Source organism: Culex pipiens, chromosome 3 (genome assembly GCF_016801865.2).
Source record: "Culex pipiens pallens isolate TS chromosome 3, TS_CPP_V2, whole genome shotgun sequence".
NCBI classification, from domain to species: Eukaryota; Metazoa; Arthropoda; class Insecta; order Diptera; family Culicidae; genus Culex; species Culex pipiens.
Genome location: NC_068939.1, coordinates 39,809,641 through 39,827,401, shown reverse-complemented (window position 1 = coordinate 39,827,401; position 17,761 = coordinate 39,809,641). Strand labels below are relative to the sequence as shown.

Here is a 17,761-nt window from a genome sequence, read left to right as displayed (position 1 = left end):
CTCACCAGAATAGAGCCCTTAGGACAAAGTTCTTTGTCAAAAAGTTTTGAAAAAGTTTCTTTTTGCGTTTCTCTTTGTCTGAAAATTGATGTAATTGCGACAAAAGGCCAAAGGGATTGCAGGTCAGGATGCGTTTGACGCACGTACAAGTAAGACTACCGTAAACATTTGTAATTATAACTCGGGACGCCAGCAACCAATTTCAACCAAACTTCGGGGCAACGCACTGAATGGTCAAGCAAACAAAACGTGTTATTCATTGTTTACATTGCGTGTTCTCGTTTTTGTTTATTCAAGGTCAAACATTAAAACGCGTTTTTCTCGGAACGTCGAAATGGCGGGTGCGACATATTAGCACGACTCATATAATGTGTAATTTTTATTGTTTCTCCTAAATTGAGGTAATCTTACATCAGAAATAATGTAAAGTCACATCAAAAACACTATTCCTAAATCCGTCGGATGGGGAAGTAAATGTTGGCCCCGGTCTAATCTAGAGGGTTAGGTCGTTAGCTCAATCCAGGTGTAGGAGTCGTCTCCCTGGGTCCTGCCTCGGTGGAGTCACTGGTAGGCAGTTGGACTCACAATCCACACCCAACTGGCAGTCGCATGATTGTGATGCATGGCGGCATGAAAGTATATCAGAATCTGCATGAAATCTGTCCTCATACATTTTTGCCCGTTACCGACAATTATCGACATTACCGACGGCTTTTTGGTTGTATTTCACAAAAAAAAACACTTAGCAGAACGAGGATTGAACCACCAACTTCTTGGTTATTGATCCGACACGCTACCACCGCGCCATGGACGCCTGATGAAAAGTGAGTGAAAGAGCACCAACATATGCTTCTCTTTGGAGTGTTGCTCGGAGACGGGCCAGCTTTATATGTGTTGGTGAGAACTGCAGATCGCTGAAATATTTACACGCGGGCAAAAATGATCTACGGGCTTGCTGCAAAAAATGTTATAAAATATGACATTTTCTGCAGCAAATCCAATGTTGCAGATTTTGAGATATATTTTTCCTTTGGGTGCAACGGTCGTCAGTTCGAATCCCGGGGTGGATGGAAGCTAAGGTGTAAAAAGATGTTTGCAATTGCCTCAACAATCAAGCCTTCGGACACCTAGTTTCGTGTAGGAATCTCGCAATCGAGAACGCCAAGGCAATGCTGTAGAGGGAATATTTTTTTTTTTAATTACAATACGTTGGTGTGTAAAAAAAGTGACAAAACTTTATATAAATTAACACACATTTGTGTAAACCTTTTCTAGACTACACAGTAAAAACGTGTGTGATTTTGGTAGGTTGAAAAATACTTCTTTTATGATGTAATTTTACCTCGATTTAGACTTGAAAAGTGATAAATGAAACATTTCCAGTTGTAATGTTATTTGTTGTTATTTGTTTCACTGTGAACCCGCACGTGTCTGAATGTGTGAAAAAAGAATGTCGCCTCTGTTCGCTTCAGATGGCGTAGATTTTGAAGGATCTCCCAGCTTAACCAAATATGGGATTCCCTCGCTGCAGGCCACGCCGCCGAAAAGGGGAAGTCGGCAAGGCTGCGGCAAAAGAAACTGAGATTCAACACCTTGAATGCGGTGGCACCTCTCGCACCTTTAGCTCGGTAGCGCCGGACATCGGCTTAATGAGGAGAGTGGCTTAATTTGTTTGCAGACTTCGTTTTTTTTTGTTTTCTTGTTTCTTGATTCCGATTTTGCAATCTGATACGCATTCGAATCACGTACTCGTAATGGATGGCACTTTGTTCGCCATGACAAGGTGTATTGAGGAGGGACTGAGTTGCAATTTTACTAAATTGCATTTTAAAGCGCAGCAGTTCATGCTGGAATTCCGAAAATTTCTGCACTTGAGCGTCAAGGTGACAAACTGCCCCTGCATCGTGTTGTTCTGAATACTTATGGAAAACAACGGAATTGATTCGGTGGTGATTTTTAAGTGAGTTGAAAAATGTAGGTTTCTACATTCTACATTTCCTTAAAACTTTCAAAGTAAAATCAATACTAACCGGACGACTCCCCATCATCATCGCCATCGTTGCTGGCACCGTCTCCACCACCCCCATCGTCGTCATCGTCGATGGACACCTCCAGGGTGACCGTCTCCAGGGTGGCATCCCCCTCGCCCGCCGTGCCGTTTATCTCCTCCGACACTATAATCATGACTTGGTGATCCGGAAACTTCCTTCCTTTTCCAACGAAACTTGATGCAAATTTCCTTCTTCCTCTCGCCCGAATCCCGGGTCAACTTTGTAACCACTCCCCGCAATTCACTGCTTGGTATCACGGTTTGACACTCAACTTGGTGTTAAAACTTTGCACACAGACTGGCAGCACTTTTGTCTGAACGCTGCGTTGGGAAAACAGCAATTAGCATTAATTTTCCGGGCGACCACAACACAGCACTAAAGCATTCCGGGTTGTTGTGGGTGGGCGTGGGACTTTCATCACATCAAAGATTCTTCACAAAAGTGGACGCCTGGGGATGGAACCCAACCGGGTTGGTGGGGCGTTCCTGGGTTGAGTTCAGGGCTGTGAAATGGTAACAGTTCCGAAGAATACGTAGACTAATTATTAAAATAAATTTATACAATATTTTTATTCTTAACCATAGTAACATTCAAAATTGTAAACAGTAAAAGTGTATTCAAGAGTGACAAAATGGTCTCTGGCTAAACTTCCCTTTGACAAATTGTCGCAATTGCAGGGTGTGTCAAGATAGCACGATCTGATCGAAACTTTAGTTTTTACGGTTTTTGTTGGGTTTTGCCGTTTTTTTTGGAAAGAAGGCGATTTGGAAATTCATCCGTTGGACATTCTGACAATATTGTTTGATACACTTCTAGTCAATTTTTGACATATTCCTCGAAAAACCTTCATCTTCTTCTCAACACATGATATTCTTGTAACAACATTTTCACCACTGACCCAATTACGTAATTGTCCCTTTACACACACACACACACACACACACACACACACACACACACACACACACACACACACACACACACACACACACACACACACACACACACACACACACACACACACACACACACACACACACACACCTTGGAGCAGTTTCAGCAGATGCTGGATAGTCTGACCGATGAACTGATCGGACGAAGCCCGATCGTTATCGGAGGTGACTTCAACGCGTGGTCGGTCGAGTGGGGTAGCAGATGCACCAATGCTAGGGGGTATAGCCTAATGGAAGCTCTGGCAAAGCTAGACGTTAGGCTGGCGAATCGCGGAACCAGCAGTACCTTCCGCAAAGACGGTCGTGAGTCCATTATCGACGTTACGTTCTGTAGCCCGCGACTGGCGGCCGACATGAACTGGAGGGTGAGTGAGGACTATACCCATAGCGATCACCAAGCGATCCGGTACAGCATCGGGAGACGAGCCCCTGTACCAGATAGGAGCAGCCGGTCCTACGGAAGGAAATGGAAGCTGCAGTACTTCGACGAGGGTCTCTTCGTGGAAGCGCTCCATTGGTGTGATGGTCCCCAAGACTTGAGTGCCGACGTGCTAACAGCACAACTGGTGACAGCATGCGACACAACCATGCCGCGGAGACTGGAGCCAAGGAACTGTCGTCGTCCAGCTTACTGGTGGAATGAAGAACTCGGTACCCTTCGGGCAAGTTGCCTCAGCGCCAGAAGACGAGTCCAGAGAGCAAGATCCGAAGCAACTAGAGAGGAGCGCAGAGAGGAGTACCGGTCTGCAAAGGCCGCGCTCAAGAAAGCGATCAAATGCAGCAAGACAAACTGCTTCAAGGAGTTATGCCAAGACGCTGATGCGAACCCTTGGGGGAGCGCATATCGTGTCGCGATGGCGAAGATCAGAGGCCCATCGATGGTGGCTGAAACGTGTCCCGACAAGCTGAAGGTCATTGTGGAAGGGCTCTTCCCAAGACATGACCCAACGACATGGCCTCCTACACCGTACAACGACGAAGGGGGTAGCAACGCCGAAGGTCATCTGATCACCAACGAAGAACTTGTGGCAGTAGCGAAGAGATTGAAGGTGAAGAAAGCTCCCGGCCCGGATGGAATCCCGAATTTCGCCCTGAAATCGGCGGTTCAAGCATTCCCGGATAGGTTTCGAACAGTCCTGCAGAAATGCCTGGACGAAGGACACTTCCCCGACCCGTGGAAGGTTCAAAAGCTCGTGTTGCTGCCGAAGCCAGGCAAACCACCGGGGGACCCATCATCGTATAGGCCTATATGTTTGCTGGACACCCTCGGAAAGCTTCTGGAACGGATCATCCTTAACCGGCTGACCAAGTACACGGAGAGCGAGCATGGCTTAGCAGCGAGGCAGTTCGGCTTCCGTAAAGGGAGATCCACGGTGGACGCCATCCGGAAAGTGGTCGAGAAAGCCGACGAAGCGCGGAGGAAAAAACGCAGGGGGAACCGTTGCTGCGCAATAGTCACGATTGACGTCAAGAACGCGTTCAACAGTGCGAGCTGGGCGGCCATAGCAGCAGCGCTGCACAAAATGAAGGTGCCTGACTATTTGTGCAGGATCTTAAAGAGCTACTTCGAGAACCGCGTGCTGGTCTACGACACTGCCGATGGACAAAAAACCGTTGTTGTTACCGCGGGAGTTCCGCAGGGATCCATTCTGGGTTCAGCACTGTGGAACGGAATGTATGACGGAGTGTTGACACTGGGGCTACCCAACGGCGTAGAGATTGTTGGCTTTGCAGACGACATAGTGCTGACGGTAACCGGCGAAAATGTCGAGGAGGTCGAAGTGCTGGCTATGGAGGCAATCGCAATGATCGAGAACTGGATGCTCGAGGTGAAGCTGCGGATCGCTCACCAAAAGACGGAGATGGTTCTGGTTAGTAACCACAAGAAGGTGCAGCAGGCCCAGATACAAGTTGGGGAACACGTAGTGCACTCGAAGAGAGCGCTCAAGTACCTCGGGGTGATGGTGGATGACCGGCTGAACTTCAACAGCCACGTCGATTACGCCTGCGAGAGGGCGGCTAAGGCGATCATGGCACTGTCGAGGATTATGCCGAACAACGCTGGACCCAGGAGCAGTAGGCGCCGCCTCTTGGCAAGTGTCGCGACGTCCATACTTAGGTACGGCGGACCGGTATGGTGGACGGCGCTGGGGACGAAGCGAAATCGAGCGCTGCTCGACAGAACGCAGAGACTGATGGCCATGCGGGTTGCAAGCGCGTACAGGACCATTTCGTCGGAAGCGGTTGGCGTTATAGCCGGAATGATCCCCATCGGCATCACACTGGAGGAGGACACCGTGCGCTACACCCGGAGAGGCACGAGAGGTATCCGGGAAGCTGCGAAAGCCGAATCGCTGGCAAGGTGGCAACGTCAGTGGGACACCACGGAGAAAGGCAGATGGACGCATCGGCTTATCCCGTCCGTATCCACGTGGGTGAGCAGAAGGCATGGAGAGGTCACCTTCCACCTCACACAGTTCCTGTCGGGCCATGGCTGCTTCAGGAAGTACCTGCACAGGTTCGGACATGCAGAGTCTCCGCTCTGTCCGGACTGCGTCGATTGCGAGGAAACACCGGAGCACGTGGTGTTCAGCTGCCCTCGCTTCGAGGCAGCGCGAAGCGAAATGCTGGCCATTATCGGAGCAGACACCAGCCCGGATAATGTGGTGCGAAGAATGTGCAGCGACATCGCCAAGTGGAATGCGGTCGTCGGAGCGGTGACGCAGATCACTTCGGCTCTCCAGCGGAAATGGAGAGACGACCAGAGGAGGAACGACTAGAAGCCTAGTCGAAAACCCACGAGTGTGGCTGTGAAGGAGAGCACGTTATGATGGTCGGCTCTACCAAATCGGTACACGTCTCGATGGTCACAGGAGTTGAGAACCCACGAGTGTGGCTGTGAAGGAGAGCACGTTATGACGGTTGGCTCTACCAAATCGGTACACGTCTCGATGGTCCAAGGAGAGGGCTGCATATGACTAACCGATCAAAAGCAACGCGATTCTTGGGCGCGGTTAAACCCTCGCATGGACTCATATGTATGTAGAACAGGAAATGGTTCTAGCACCCGGCATGGATCCTGTAAGTAGACTAGTGCAGAAAATGCAACGCCTCCCCCCGAAGTTATACCGAAAGGTGGTCCCGGGGGGAAAAGGGCACGGCGTTCAAGGACTGGTTTAGTGGGTCGGGAAAACTCTTTTGGTTTTCCCAACCCCACACTACCTGAGAAATGAATTCTCAGGTGTCTGATAGCAGATTCCGACCTTGTAAAAAAAAAAAAAAAAAAAAAAAAAAAAAAAAAAAAAAAAAAACACACACACACACACACACACACACACACACACACACACACACACACACACACACACACACACACACACACACACACACACACACACACACACACACACACACACACACACACACACACACACACACACACACACACACACACACACACACACACACACACACACACACACACACACACTCACACGTGACCGCACTTTGCCGAGGTCTCCAAAGATCCCCGCGGGCCACTTTCTGGTTCTCGGTTCCGGGGACACTTCTACTCGCGATTGTTGTGGTAGCTCGAGTAATTATGATAATTACAACCGTCGGACCCGGACTCGGGGAGGGGGGCAGTGCAGCACCTGTTCCGGCCCGAGGCAAGCCACCCCGGGGAAAGGCTCTTCAATTACTGAGAGCTGGTCAAAACGGGCGTTATCGCGGCGCGGGATATTGCGTTGCGCACTTCCGGACAAAGGTATCGATCCGGATCGTGCGCGGGGCAATCGGGGCACCGTTTGATTGCTTTTCTCGGCAGGGTTTTTTTTCTGTTGTTGCACGAATTGGGGTAGATAAGGTGGTATCTAGTTGTTTATCGAGCGCCGACAGGACGGTTATCAATTGGGAGCGTTTTTTTGTTATGAGAAAAGTAATACTTGGAGGGAAAAAGGTGCGAATAAGCACTTGTTTGATGGAAGCTGTTGATGGATGATGGGGAAATTACAGGGTTTGCATTAATTAAATATTGCTCACGATCGCCCTACGAAGGACGGCTCATAGAGAAATCTCAGCATATCTAAGTTTTTTTTAATAGTGACATGATTATATGTTTTATGAAACAATCATGTTTTTCAAAATATTTGTTTTTTTTGTGTCGAATTTATATGATATCAATTATGAAAGGTCCAATATTAGCGTATAATTTCACATGGATATTTTTTTTATATTGGAAATCTAAAAAAATCACATATTTCTGAGTTTTAGTCATCATGTTAATGTTTCCAAAGTTTTATTGATTAATAGATGACACTGCCAAATTAATTTTACTTATCTTGAGCCATAGCTAGAGCGTTTCCCGGGAATTCACGAAAAAAATTATTTACCGTTTCTCGGGAAATTTCTAAGTTTTCCGAAATTCTAGCGGAAGTATTTTTGATAAAATTTTTAAAGATTCTTATCTATTTATTCATATGCTCAAACTCAAACTCAAGCTTGCCATAAAAATCGTATTTGCGGCATTATTATTTTTCTTCATTTCAGCTTAATCATCAATATTTTTCAAACTGGTCTCAGTGAGTTGAGTTGGAGAATTTGAACGGTGTGCGTCGCGGTCCTCGCGCAGGATTTTCGTTGCCGTTTCCGTCTTTGTTGTCCCCCCGATTGTGTGTGTATTTCGATCCGGACGGTTTCGGGATGTTTGACAGTTGAGTTGGAGAATTTGAACGGTGTGCGTCGCGGTCATCACGCAGGATTTTCGTTGCCGTTTCCGTCTTTGTTGTCCCCCCGATTGTGCGTGTATTTCGATCCGGGCGGTTTCGCGTTTTCGCATTTTAGTTGGTTTTATCTTTCCACAGCCGGCTGTCTAAGATTAAATCATTTATGCTAAACTCAACACCAAATAACCGGGAATAGTCTCATCCAATGCATAACACATCACACCATTAAATAAAATTTATTGATTATTGGGTCGCATCATCATTCTCTATGTTGAATCCTGGCCATTACCTTTACCCACTAACAAAATCCCAAGTAGAAGTAGTTTTCCGGCACACGCGGGGGTGTGGATATCGTATAGAACCCACCCTTGGTAGCAGCCTGTGCTAACTAACATTCCCGTCCCATTCCCTCGAGATCTACAAACTGACATGGCGGGCGCCGTTGGTGGCTAACGACTGTTTCCTATTCGCACCGGCTCTAGTTTTGATGATCGTGATGTTTTATCTTTTCAGCGCATTCATGCATGCTGTTGATAAGGGAAACATCATTTGATCGTTGAAGCGTGTGACCGGTTGTGGACAACCATGGGTGGTCTCTCATGCTCATGCTCATGCTCAATATTTTTCAAACTGGTCTCAGAGACAAACTTAACAACAATTTTATGGTTTTGGAGCATGGATTCGTTTTACTCACTGTTCAAACACAGTGATTGAACATTTAATGCATTCTTTTTAACAAAAAATACTTAAATTTTTTTATTCATATTTTGTACTAATTGAGAGACATCTTCTAAATTTATAAAATTTATATATTTTTTCGAAATTGTATGTTTTTTTACAGGCAGTCAAGGTATAAATTGATCCTCACACTTTTTTTTGCCTATTTAAGTTGATATTCCATACATTTTTGTTGCAAAATATTAATCAGAACCAGGATCAGATCAATTTTAGATAAATTTCAAATTTCCCTGGAATTCCTGGAAAATTTGTTCAACTTCAATGAAGAAATGTTGTTGAAAGGCAACTTCTCAAAGCGTCATGATTTTCTCAATGAACATGGCTTTGAATTGGAAAACGGAATGCATTTTCGGATTATTTGGACAATTTTCCACTAGGGAAAGGTATAATTAGTTTGTAAATAATAAATAATGTGTGTTTTTGAAACATAATTTAAAAAAATCTTCAAATTTATAGGCAATTTCAGTTGAACAAATTTCATGTAAATAATGAAAAAAATGTGATTCGTGCTTATAATCAGGTATAAAATGCAATGTAAATCGATAATTTTATGAACATTACTATATTTAACAAATTTTAGGCAAAATTCCAACTTTTAACCTAAAATTTATATGTATTCTGTTAAAAAGCCTTAAAACTTAGTTAACTAAGAATAAACATTGATTTTTTTTCTTAAACATTTTATCGGCAACCATCACTACTATATTTGACGTAAAATTAATGTTTGAACACCTTAAATCTAATTTTGACAAAAATAAAAACCAAACTGACTTTGACTAAGAAACGGTTTAAATTAAGAATTTTAACGTAATTATTTTTCTAAGCATTATTGAAAAAGCTTTTTATCAAAAATAGTGCATGGACTTTGTGTGGCCTACTCCAGTACATGTTTTAAAAATAACAACCTTGAGAAAAACCTTACCAGTTGAAAAATATATCAAAAATAAATTGAAATCCTATCGAAGTCACCCCGGATATGAATTAGCGATGTTTTTTCGCTGGAACAGGAAGAGCTGCAGGATTCCGAAATCAGCCAGGGTATTCATCTGCGACTCGTCACCCGTAAAAAAGAAAAAAGTCATGCATGTGCTTGAACAGCCTGCTACTTTGTAGATGTAAACAAAGTGGCATAATTCGAAAATCACGTTACGCATTCTCTCTATTCATCACCCAGCCCAAAAAGAACAACAATCTTGTAAAAGTATTATCTAGATTAATAGGTTCGCGCCCCATCCATCTCGGCTATCTTGCAGGGGTATACATTTCAAATTTCAGCTTGTTTGCACTTAAATTTCCATTGAATTTACCTGAAAAATTTTTTTGCACTATGATTTTTCGGCTTAAATAAAATTTGTACCAGCCTAAAAAGATTTCATAAACTTGTTTTGAGAATTAGATGTGAAACGAAAATAATTTAACGGAAAATTTTCAAAAATGTGGACTTTTGATCAATCTAAATAATGGATTGTATTGGCTACCAATTCTATGTATTTAAAAAGTCATAAGTAAAATCCTAATTAAACGTTGAACTGGTAAAATTTGATTGCCAAAGGCTAAAAAACAAAGAAATGTTTTGAATTAACACATGATTTTCTCAACTTTTTTTGTAAAATTGAGACAAAAATTCAAGCGAAAATTTAAAGCTAGGTTTTTTGGGAATTAAAATATTAACAATTTAAAGTGAAATAAAAAAAATCTGATTTCTTCTAAAAAGTCGTAATCATAACCAACACTCAACCCCCGGTGGTTGGTCATTTTTTCGTTTGACACTTTTTTAGTTTGTATACCGTTGGTTGGTCAAAGTCAAACTAAAAAGTGACGAACTGTCACTTTTTATACGGCGCTCACACACACTACCAAAACAAACGTTCAGTAGTGTGTGTGAGCTCCGTGTAAAAGGGGTGTCAAACTAAAAAGTGACCCCGTTCGTTTGGCAACAATTGGTGTCAAACCATCGGGGTTTGATTGTATTACCATGCTGCAGCTTCACATTTGGAAAAATTTGGATGAAACTTGCGCTACCTGATGCCAAAATTCTGAAACGATGCTTTTCCCATACATTTTCGCGATTTTTCTCATTCACGCTTCAACCCGCAACCCTTAAACCTGAACCGATTTTGCTCAAAAATGGCACATATACTTATTTTTGCCTAAGGAATCGAGTCAAGGGGTGTCCCTTATGTCAATCATTGTTACCCTAATATATCTAGATTACTTTTTCAAATCAAACAAAGCGCCACGGGTTTCCTTTGTACATTGGAGCTTTTGAAAAATAAGCGATTTAAAATAAAAATTGATTTGTTAGCGCCAATCAGGAATTGCTCCAACAGATCTGGCAACACTGGTTTCCGTACAGCCCCATCACGCTCCCTAGCATGCTCCATTATCAAACAAGTAGTTCAGTCATACCTCACCCCTCTCCAACACTCGCACATAAAACCAATCACGTTTATTCCCATATGACTTATGAACAAATAAAAAAAAACTGCACCCATTTCATTTATTTTTGATCGCCAAGTCGGCTGCCCCATGCTCTTGTAGCGCCCTCTTGTCTCTTCCTTTCGTTGTACTTCTTTTTCTTACGTTTTTTCTTCGTCTTCTTCCACCGCAAAACCCAAACAAAACAAACCACGACTCACTTCAAAACAATTCACTTGAGCGTATGGGTTAAGGTGTGTTTACTGGCGCTTTTAAGCCATTTTTTCACAGCGGCTTCTGTCTCGTTTGACAACAACAAAAACTTGACAGGATTAAGGGCGCACTTTTGAGGGCCAAAGGGCGCCACCGCGCCTCGTTGGGGGGCGGCCTCCGTTTATGATCTCTGTTTTGCGGGTATCCAAAAGGCCAAAGAGCCGCCGCTCCCTGCACGACCTTGTTGTTTACGTTGGCTCTCTTTCTCGTGGTGGCCAACCCCTCGTCACTCTGTCACCGAGCGCAAGCAAACGTCGAAAAAATTAATCACACTCACACTAATGCGCGCGATAATCCGCGATTAGTGGGCCCCCCTTCCCGATTAGCAGCGGCCGACCTTATCGGTTCGACAGTTACGGCTCAACCGTAACCAAATTAAACGACGGCGGGAAATCCGGAACCGCGCGCGTCGTGATTTCCCGATTTGATCCCGATCACGATTCTAACCTCACTTTGACTGCTGTCTAATCTAATCCACCGCAAGAGCACGTCATACACCAAGTTAAGTCGCTCGCGCGCCCGCTCTCCAATCAAACGAGAGTGTTGTTTGTGTGTGCGAATTGTGTGACGCGCGCGCGACAATTGGCGAAAAAAAAAAACGATGACGACTAATTCCGCGAATGTGCGCGACAAACGAACGACGACGACAACGACGATCCAAACGAGCTTACGGCCAACGTCGAACTAGTTATTATTATGATTGTTTTGTTCGGCACGCTGCTGCCGCGCGCGACAACAACTCGGTCGGTCGGGCTGCTGCTGGCTGGTAAGAAAAATACGACGACGACGAAAAAATCGACCAACCGAACAAGACCAATATTGCGAAGGAATGGGCGCGCGACAGAGACAAGGAGACGAAGGATTTGATCCTGCTGGTAGCGCCGCTATGCGGGCAGTTTGGGAACTATGGAACGAAATTAGAGTGAATGGCGGAAAATGTTATCCTGGAAAGATTGATTTAAAAATTCAAGTTTCAAGCTTAATCCTGAATTTAAGATTAAAATTTTGATGTTATATATTTTTCACAGAGATGAAGCATATTTTTCTGAATACACTGACCTTTTGTACGAGTACAAAGGATGATTCGATCTAAAAATTCGCCAAAAATCAATTTTCAACCATTTTTTTATCTTTAAAAAACATGGGAAAGAATAACTTTTAAAATTTAAGAAAATTCATAGGTTGGAAGTGTGATTTGTGTTATGTGACCTTGCCAATGTTTTTTACAAATTTAATTTTTGCTGGGGTCAACTTTGGCTGTGTTTCTTACTAATATGTGAAAATAATCATGCAGAAACTTTTTCAATGTACCAGTCTATGCCTCTAAGCATTTGTTTCAACCATTTAAATGATAATAATAATAATTGTGAAAAACAAGCAAAAAATGAAAAAAATTACTTTAAAAATATAAAAAACTAGAAAGGCAAAATATAGGTATCAGAAATAAACATAAACTAAACAAGATAAATGCAAATTACAATACTAAAAATGAAACAAGAAAAATATAAATGAAAAAAGTGATCAGAAATGGTTTTTAATCAATGTATATAAAAATTTACATAGGGCTTTTAGACACTATTCACTTAAAAAAATCTCATGGATTTTCGATCTGTGGTCCTACAAATACAACATTCTTGTTTATCAATGCTTTGTGAATAGCCTTTAATCGTTTTTTTCAAGGAAATATGTATTATGAGTGTGTTTTGTTGTTGTCATTTTTGGAGAGTTCAGCCAAAAAAAAACAATTCAATGGCTATTATTTTTATTAGTACACGGAGAAAAAAGAGTTCCCAAATCGTGAACAAGCGTTCATGAAAATGGGAACCATGAATGGGAACCCATGGTTCGTTTTTGGAAATCGTACCATGGGATTTCAACACTTTGTTCGTGGTTCCCATTTTCATGAACGCTTGTTCACGATTTTGGGAACTTTTTTTTCTCTGTGTACCTTGCACAAACGTTATTTATAATGTTTGCCCCTCGGCTCCGGTCAATGTTAATTTCAAAATTTGAGCAAATTTTTCAAATAATTTAGGCAAAAACTATCACTACATTTTTAGTTATGATTAAAAAAAAAGATGCAAAAAATATCAATAAATTTATGCGATTTTTTCCCTGAACTTATGCTTGCTCAGTATCCAAAAGTAACTTATCCATCAAAATACATAATTCATAATGCAAAGTATTTTTAATACATAGTGTAAAATAAATTTTACAAGTGTATTTCATAAAAATTTTAATCTAGCTAAAATCGGAGGTAAACAAATTCGGTTATTGACAAAAACGGCACATCATTTGTGGACAGGAATGACAAATAAATAAATTTTATAAAATAATTTAGAATGGAAAACCAAGTGCTAGAAAGCATGCAAGAAATATTTCTCGATTTATTGTTAATATATCAATAGATTAAGAAGTTTCAGATTTTCGAGAAAATGTTGAACTTGATGAGGCCATAACTTTGAAAAATATTTGTTAAAGCCCAAAAACCTATTCGTATAAAAAATCTCAAAATTGTCTGAATAAAATCGTATTAAAAATCTGTGAGATGATACTGAAAAGTAATAATAAATTATTGATATTTGTGATGTTTGAGCAAATCGACTTTTAATGAATTTTGTGATTTAGGAGATACTTTTTCTAAAATTTCTAAAATTCTTTGTGTAAATATGGGTATTCGGCACCGTCGCTCCGTGCCATAGTTTCATACACTTAGGGGCCCAGGGCGGCGTAGTCCTTGTAGATAAAAGGAAGACACTAGTGGTTGGTACTAGCAATGGTGGCCGACAGCTATAAAGTCAACTTCGTTTTTAGATACTTTTTCTATCGATGTCTTATGTAAACCAATTTCAAACACTATTTTGACAAACTTTTTCTAATTTATTTTAGTGGACCAAATGTGACATAATCTTGAAAAATATGTGGCACCAATCAAATCAATTTTCAAAAAATATTCATTTTTGGAAAGTTTTTGAAAAGTTACTCAAAAATTTGCGAAATAAATAAATAAATTAAAAAACATGTTTTTTTTTCATAAAAACGAGGAAATTTCATTCAGGATTAAGACTAAGAAATGTGTTTTACCTATTTCCTAATTTTTATTCTTCGATTGTCCATATTTCACCAACCAAAGGCCGAATAACAATTGTTTTACAATTAAAGTTGTAGAGAATTGTTTCAAATAATAACATATATTTTGTACTAAAAAAACAAAAAAAAAAACAAAATTTAAAATGATAGTGAGTTAAATACTATGCACCTATGTGTTTTTTTCTTAAGTGCATTTTGATTTTTGACATTTTTTTCTTGTGATTCTTTCAACCTTTTTAAAAATATTAAAAAAAAAACATGAGCCATTGCAAATTGTATTTTATTTTTCCATCATCTTCAAAATTTCTCCAAAAAAGTTGTTACCTTTGGTGCACTAATACATTACAAAAAAATGAAAAACTCCTAACAGTAACGTTTGAACCCAACAAAAAAAATTATAAATCTTTTAAATGTTTGTCTGTGAGATCATAATCAATGCTAGAAAAGGGATCTATCACTGAACGGGACTGCTCGATATTCGATAGAACTTTCTGTCAGCGATCATTTCCCAAAACGATATTTGATCGCTGACACACAACGCCTATCATGAGCGTCATTGCTTGGCAACGGTCGATGAACGTGAACACAAAGACGAAACAAACGAAAAATGAGCACCACTCAAGCAGCTGGCCGAATGAGACAACGTGCTCTTTCTCTTTCTCTCGTTTTTGTCTCTCAATTCCTAGTATATGCTGCGTGGTGACAGAAATCATATGATTGCTATCATTGGAGAGATGATCGGAATCTCGGTAGAATGTCAAACGACCGCTCTCTAGGCGATTTTTCTCCTGGAGGGAAGTCAATGATTGTGTGAGTGACTTTGCGTAGCACTCATTCCTTTGACACCAACTGTTGTCAAACGAACGGGGTCACGTTTTAGTTTGACACCCCTTTTACACGGAGTTCACACACACTACTAAACGTTTGTTTTGGAAGTGTGCGTGAGCGCCGTGTAAAAAGTGACAGTTCGTCACTTTTTAGTTTGACTTTGACAAACCAACGGGGTACAAACTAAAAAAGTGTCAAACGAAAAAGTGACCAACCACTGGGGGTTGAGTGTATAAGTTTTTTTTGGTTTATCGGCACTGATTTTAGATAATTGTTAAATTTTATTGGATTTCCTGAAAATTCATATTTTCTCGAATTTTACGCTATCCACGAAATCGTGTAATTTCACCGACTCTTATTACGAGCAACGTTAGCAAAATTATTTTGAAAAGTTTAAAAAAAAGTTCCAACTAAATAACAAATAAAAGCAATAAACACCTCTCAATCTGTGGTCCTACCAAGAGCATCGAAAAAAATAAACGCACGTATAAAATATGACCTCTCCCCAAGACCGACCACGCACCCCTGCTGCCACACTGTAAGTTTAAATGTTGCCTCGAGCCACGCTGCGTTGCGGCACAAGAAGCTGTCACTAGCTGACACCCTCTACTAGTCCAGTGTCAAGTTTGTTGCTGCTTATGTGGTCTAGAGAGCCTATATGGAGAGGCGAAATGTCACTCTCAGGGTTCCAATCGAACTGTCAAATCGGGGTTCCAATCGAGCAACAAGACTATGCAAGAACAAGGTTGGAATCAATTTAAAATAATTTTGGCCAAAAAAACGAGATTTTTAACAATCACAAGCATTGTAACACTGTTGTTTATAATAATCTGGTAGTTTTTGTTATGTTTGTGCTTGTTCGGTACAAGAAACGTGCCAGCACCAAAGAAAACCCACAAGTTTTTCAACCTTAAATTTGGATGACTTTGGGAGTTTGAAATTTCTCTCGGAACATTTCATTTCCCTATTTAGGTCCCTAATGTGGTCTACTAACAGCCGATCCGAGCGTTGTAGTCTAATGCACACTAATGATGGATGGTTCAATTTGGGGGGGTGCAGATTACTACCACACTATGGCTGTTGATTGGTGGGTGTTGAATTTGTTAGTATCCCGCATAATCAAAAACCATCGGGGGAATAGTCCAAACTATATTACTACTAAAAGAGATGTAGTTACCACATACTTAACCATTATCATATAGTTACGGCACTATACAAAACCATAACGAAACTGATCGTCAAATGATGACGTTTTTATTGAAGTAAATCTAATGATTCTAACTATTTTTGAACTATTTGGGGTACAATAACCTTACACTAAACAGTTCGGATTGTTTAGACAACGTGACTCAACGAAAAAATGTACAAGTCCAAATAGTTCAAACAATTTATCAACTTTATTGAGAACAATATAGCAAAATTCCACAGATTTTAGATTTTTATAGTCAGAACCTGTAAGAACTAAAAACCTACTATAAATGCTATAGTAGAACACAATTGATTGCGGCCACATTTTTTTCGATAAGTTTGTATAATCCAAATAATTTGTCAACTTACATGAAGTAAAATTACTATACACCATACTATTTTGAATTAAAAATTTCTATAAGTCCAAATAGTTCAAACAATATTTCAACAGTATGGAGTACAATTACAGTTTGTTATATAATCCAACTATATGTTAAACGATTGGTACAAAAATTTCAACTTTTATCAAGTAAATTGATCACAGTCGATTCCTCTGGATGATAGAGAACCTTCAACACCCCCACTTCTCCTCAGATTATCAGAAAACTCCCCAAAAGAAGAAAAATGTTACGAGGGCTCATGAAATTGACTTTCACTATTCCAGAAAAAGTAGGCATGCTGTTCTTACCATACACCAAAAATATGTGTACTACATGGTGGACTATTACTGTTCACTATAAAATGAGTCAATTGTTTGGACTACTTGGACTTATCGAAAAATACTTGCCCCCGAGCTTGCTCCCTTCTAACACAACATGTCACCAAAACCACTGAAAAACCACCAACAGATATAGATCAATCGGATAAGGCGGCAGCAGTTCGGCAGCAACGTAAATAACATCACATATAATGGCGGTAAACATTCACCAACTATCGATACAACTTAAAAATCAAATTTGATTATATCCGAAGTAGTTATCACAACAATTGTAGGGTTCATTTTTGCGGTCTTTTTTAAAGTGTCGGCAAAGTAGTGTCGGTAAAGTAGTTTTTCAGAAACTATATAGGGAATAGTCAATTTTTTGGGCAATGACTATTTGACGTAAAATCCAAGTTTATAAAAATATTTACATATGTATGAAAACCTCATATAGTTTTCTGCCTAACAACTAATTTCTCATATAGTAAAATCGACCAAAACTATTTTGGGAATGGAATTAATGGTTTGATATATCGTACATATATAGTTGGGTTACAATTTAATGAATAGTAGAGACCATTTGATAAATAGTTGAGTAACTATTTGTCATAAAGTAGTTATATAGTTCATGACTATGCGGGATGCGTTTTAAAAAAATTTGTGTACACTTTTTAATTTGATTTATCTTGATTTTTTGTTCAAGTCATAAATAAATAAATTTTTATTTTATGCTTAATAAACATTCATTAATTGCATAATTTTTAAGGTTTAAATTGAAATTCAAGTAATAATTTACAT

At 40.5% G+C, this 17,761-nt stretch overlaps 1 protein-coding gene across 5 annotated transcripts in view; it reads right to left on the bottom strand.

Moving 5' to 3' along the window:
- LOC120429132 (high affinity cAMP-specific and IBMX-insensitive 3',5'-cyclic phosphodiesterase 8) overlaps nt 1-17,761 on the bottom strand; it is a 315,218-nt gene that overhangs the window by 204,503 nt on the left and 92,954 nt on the right. The window contains exons 1-2 of one of the 5 annotated variants that reach the window (XM_052709688.1): nt 11,435-11,841; nt 2,031-2,553 (exon numbers count right to left, since the gene is read on the bottom strand). The exons of 2 other annotated variants lie outside the window; for them this stretch is intronic. In XM_052709688.1, coding sequence (XP_052565648.1) covers nt 2,031-2,184 — 154 coding nt within the window. In that variant the 5' untranslated portion in view covers nt 2,185-2,553; nt 11,435-11,841. Of the gene's footprint in view, nt 1-2,030; nt 2,554-11,434; nt 11,842-17,761 lie in introns of those variants that run through there. 2 more of the 5 variants (XM_052709689.1, XM_052709690.1) reach the window with 2 other exon arrangements.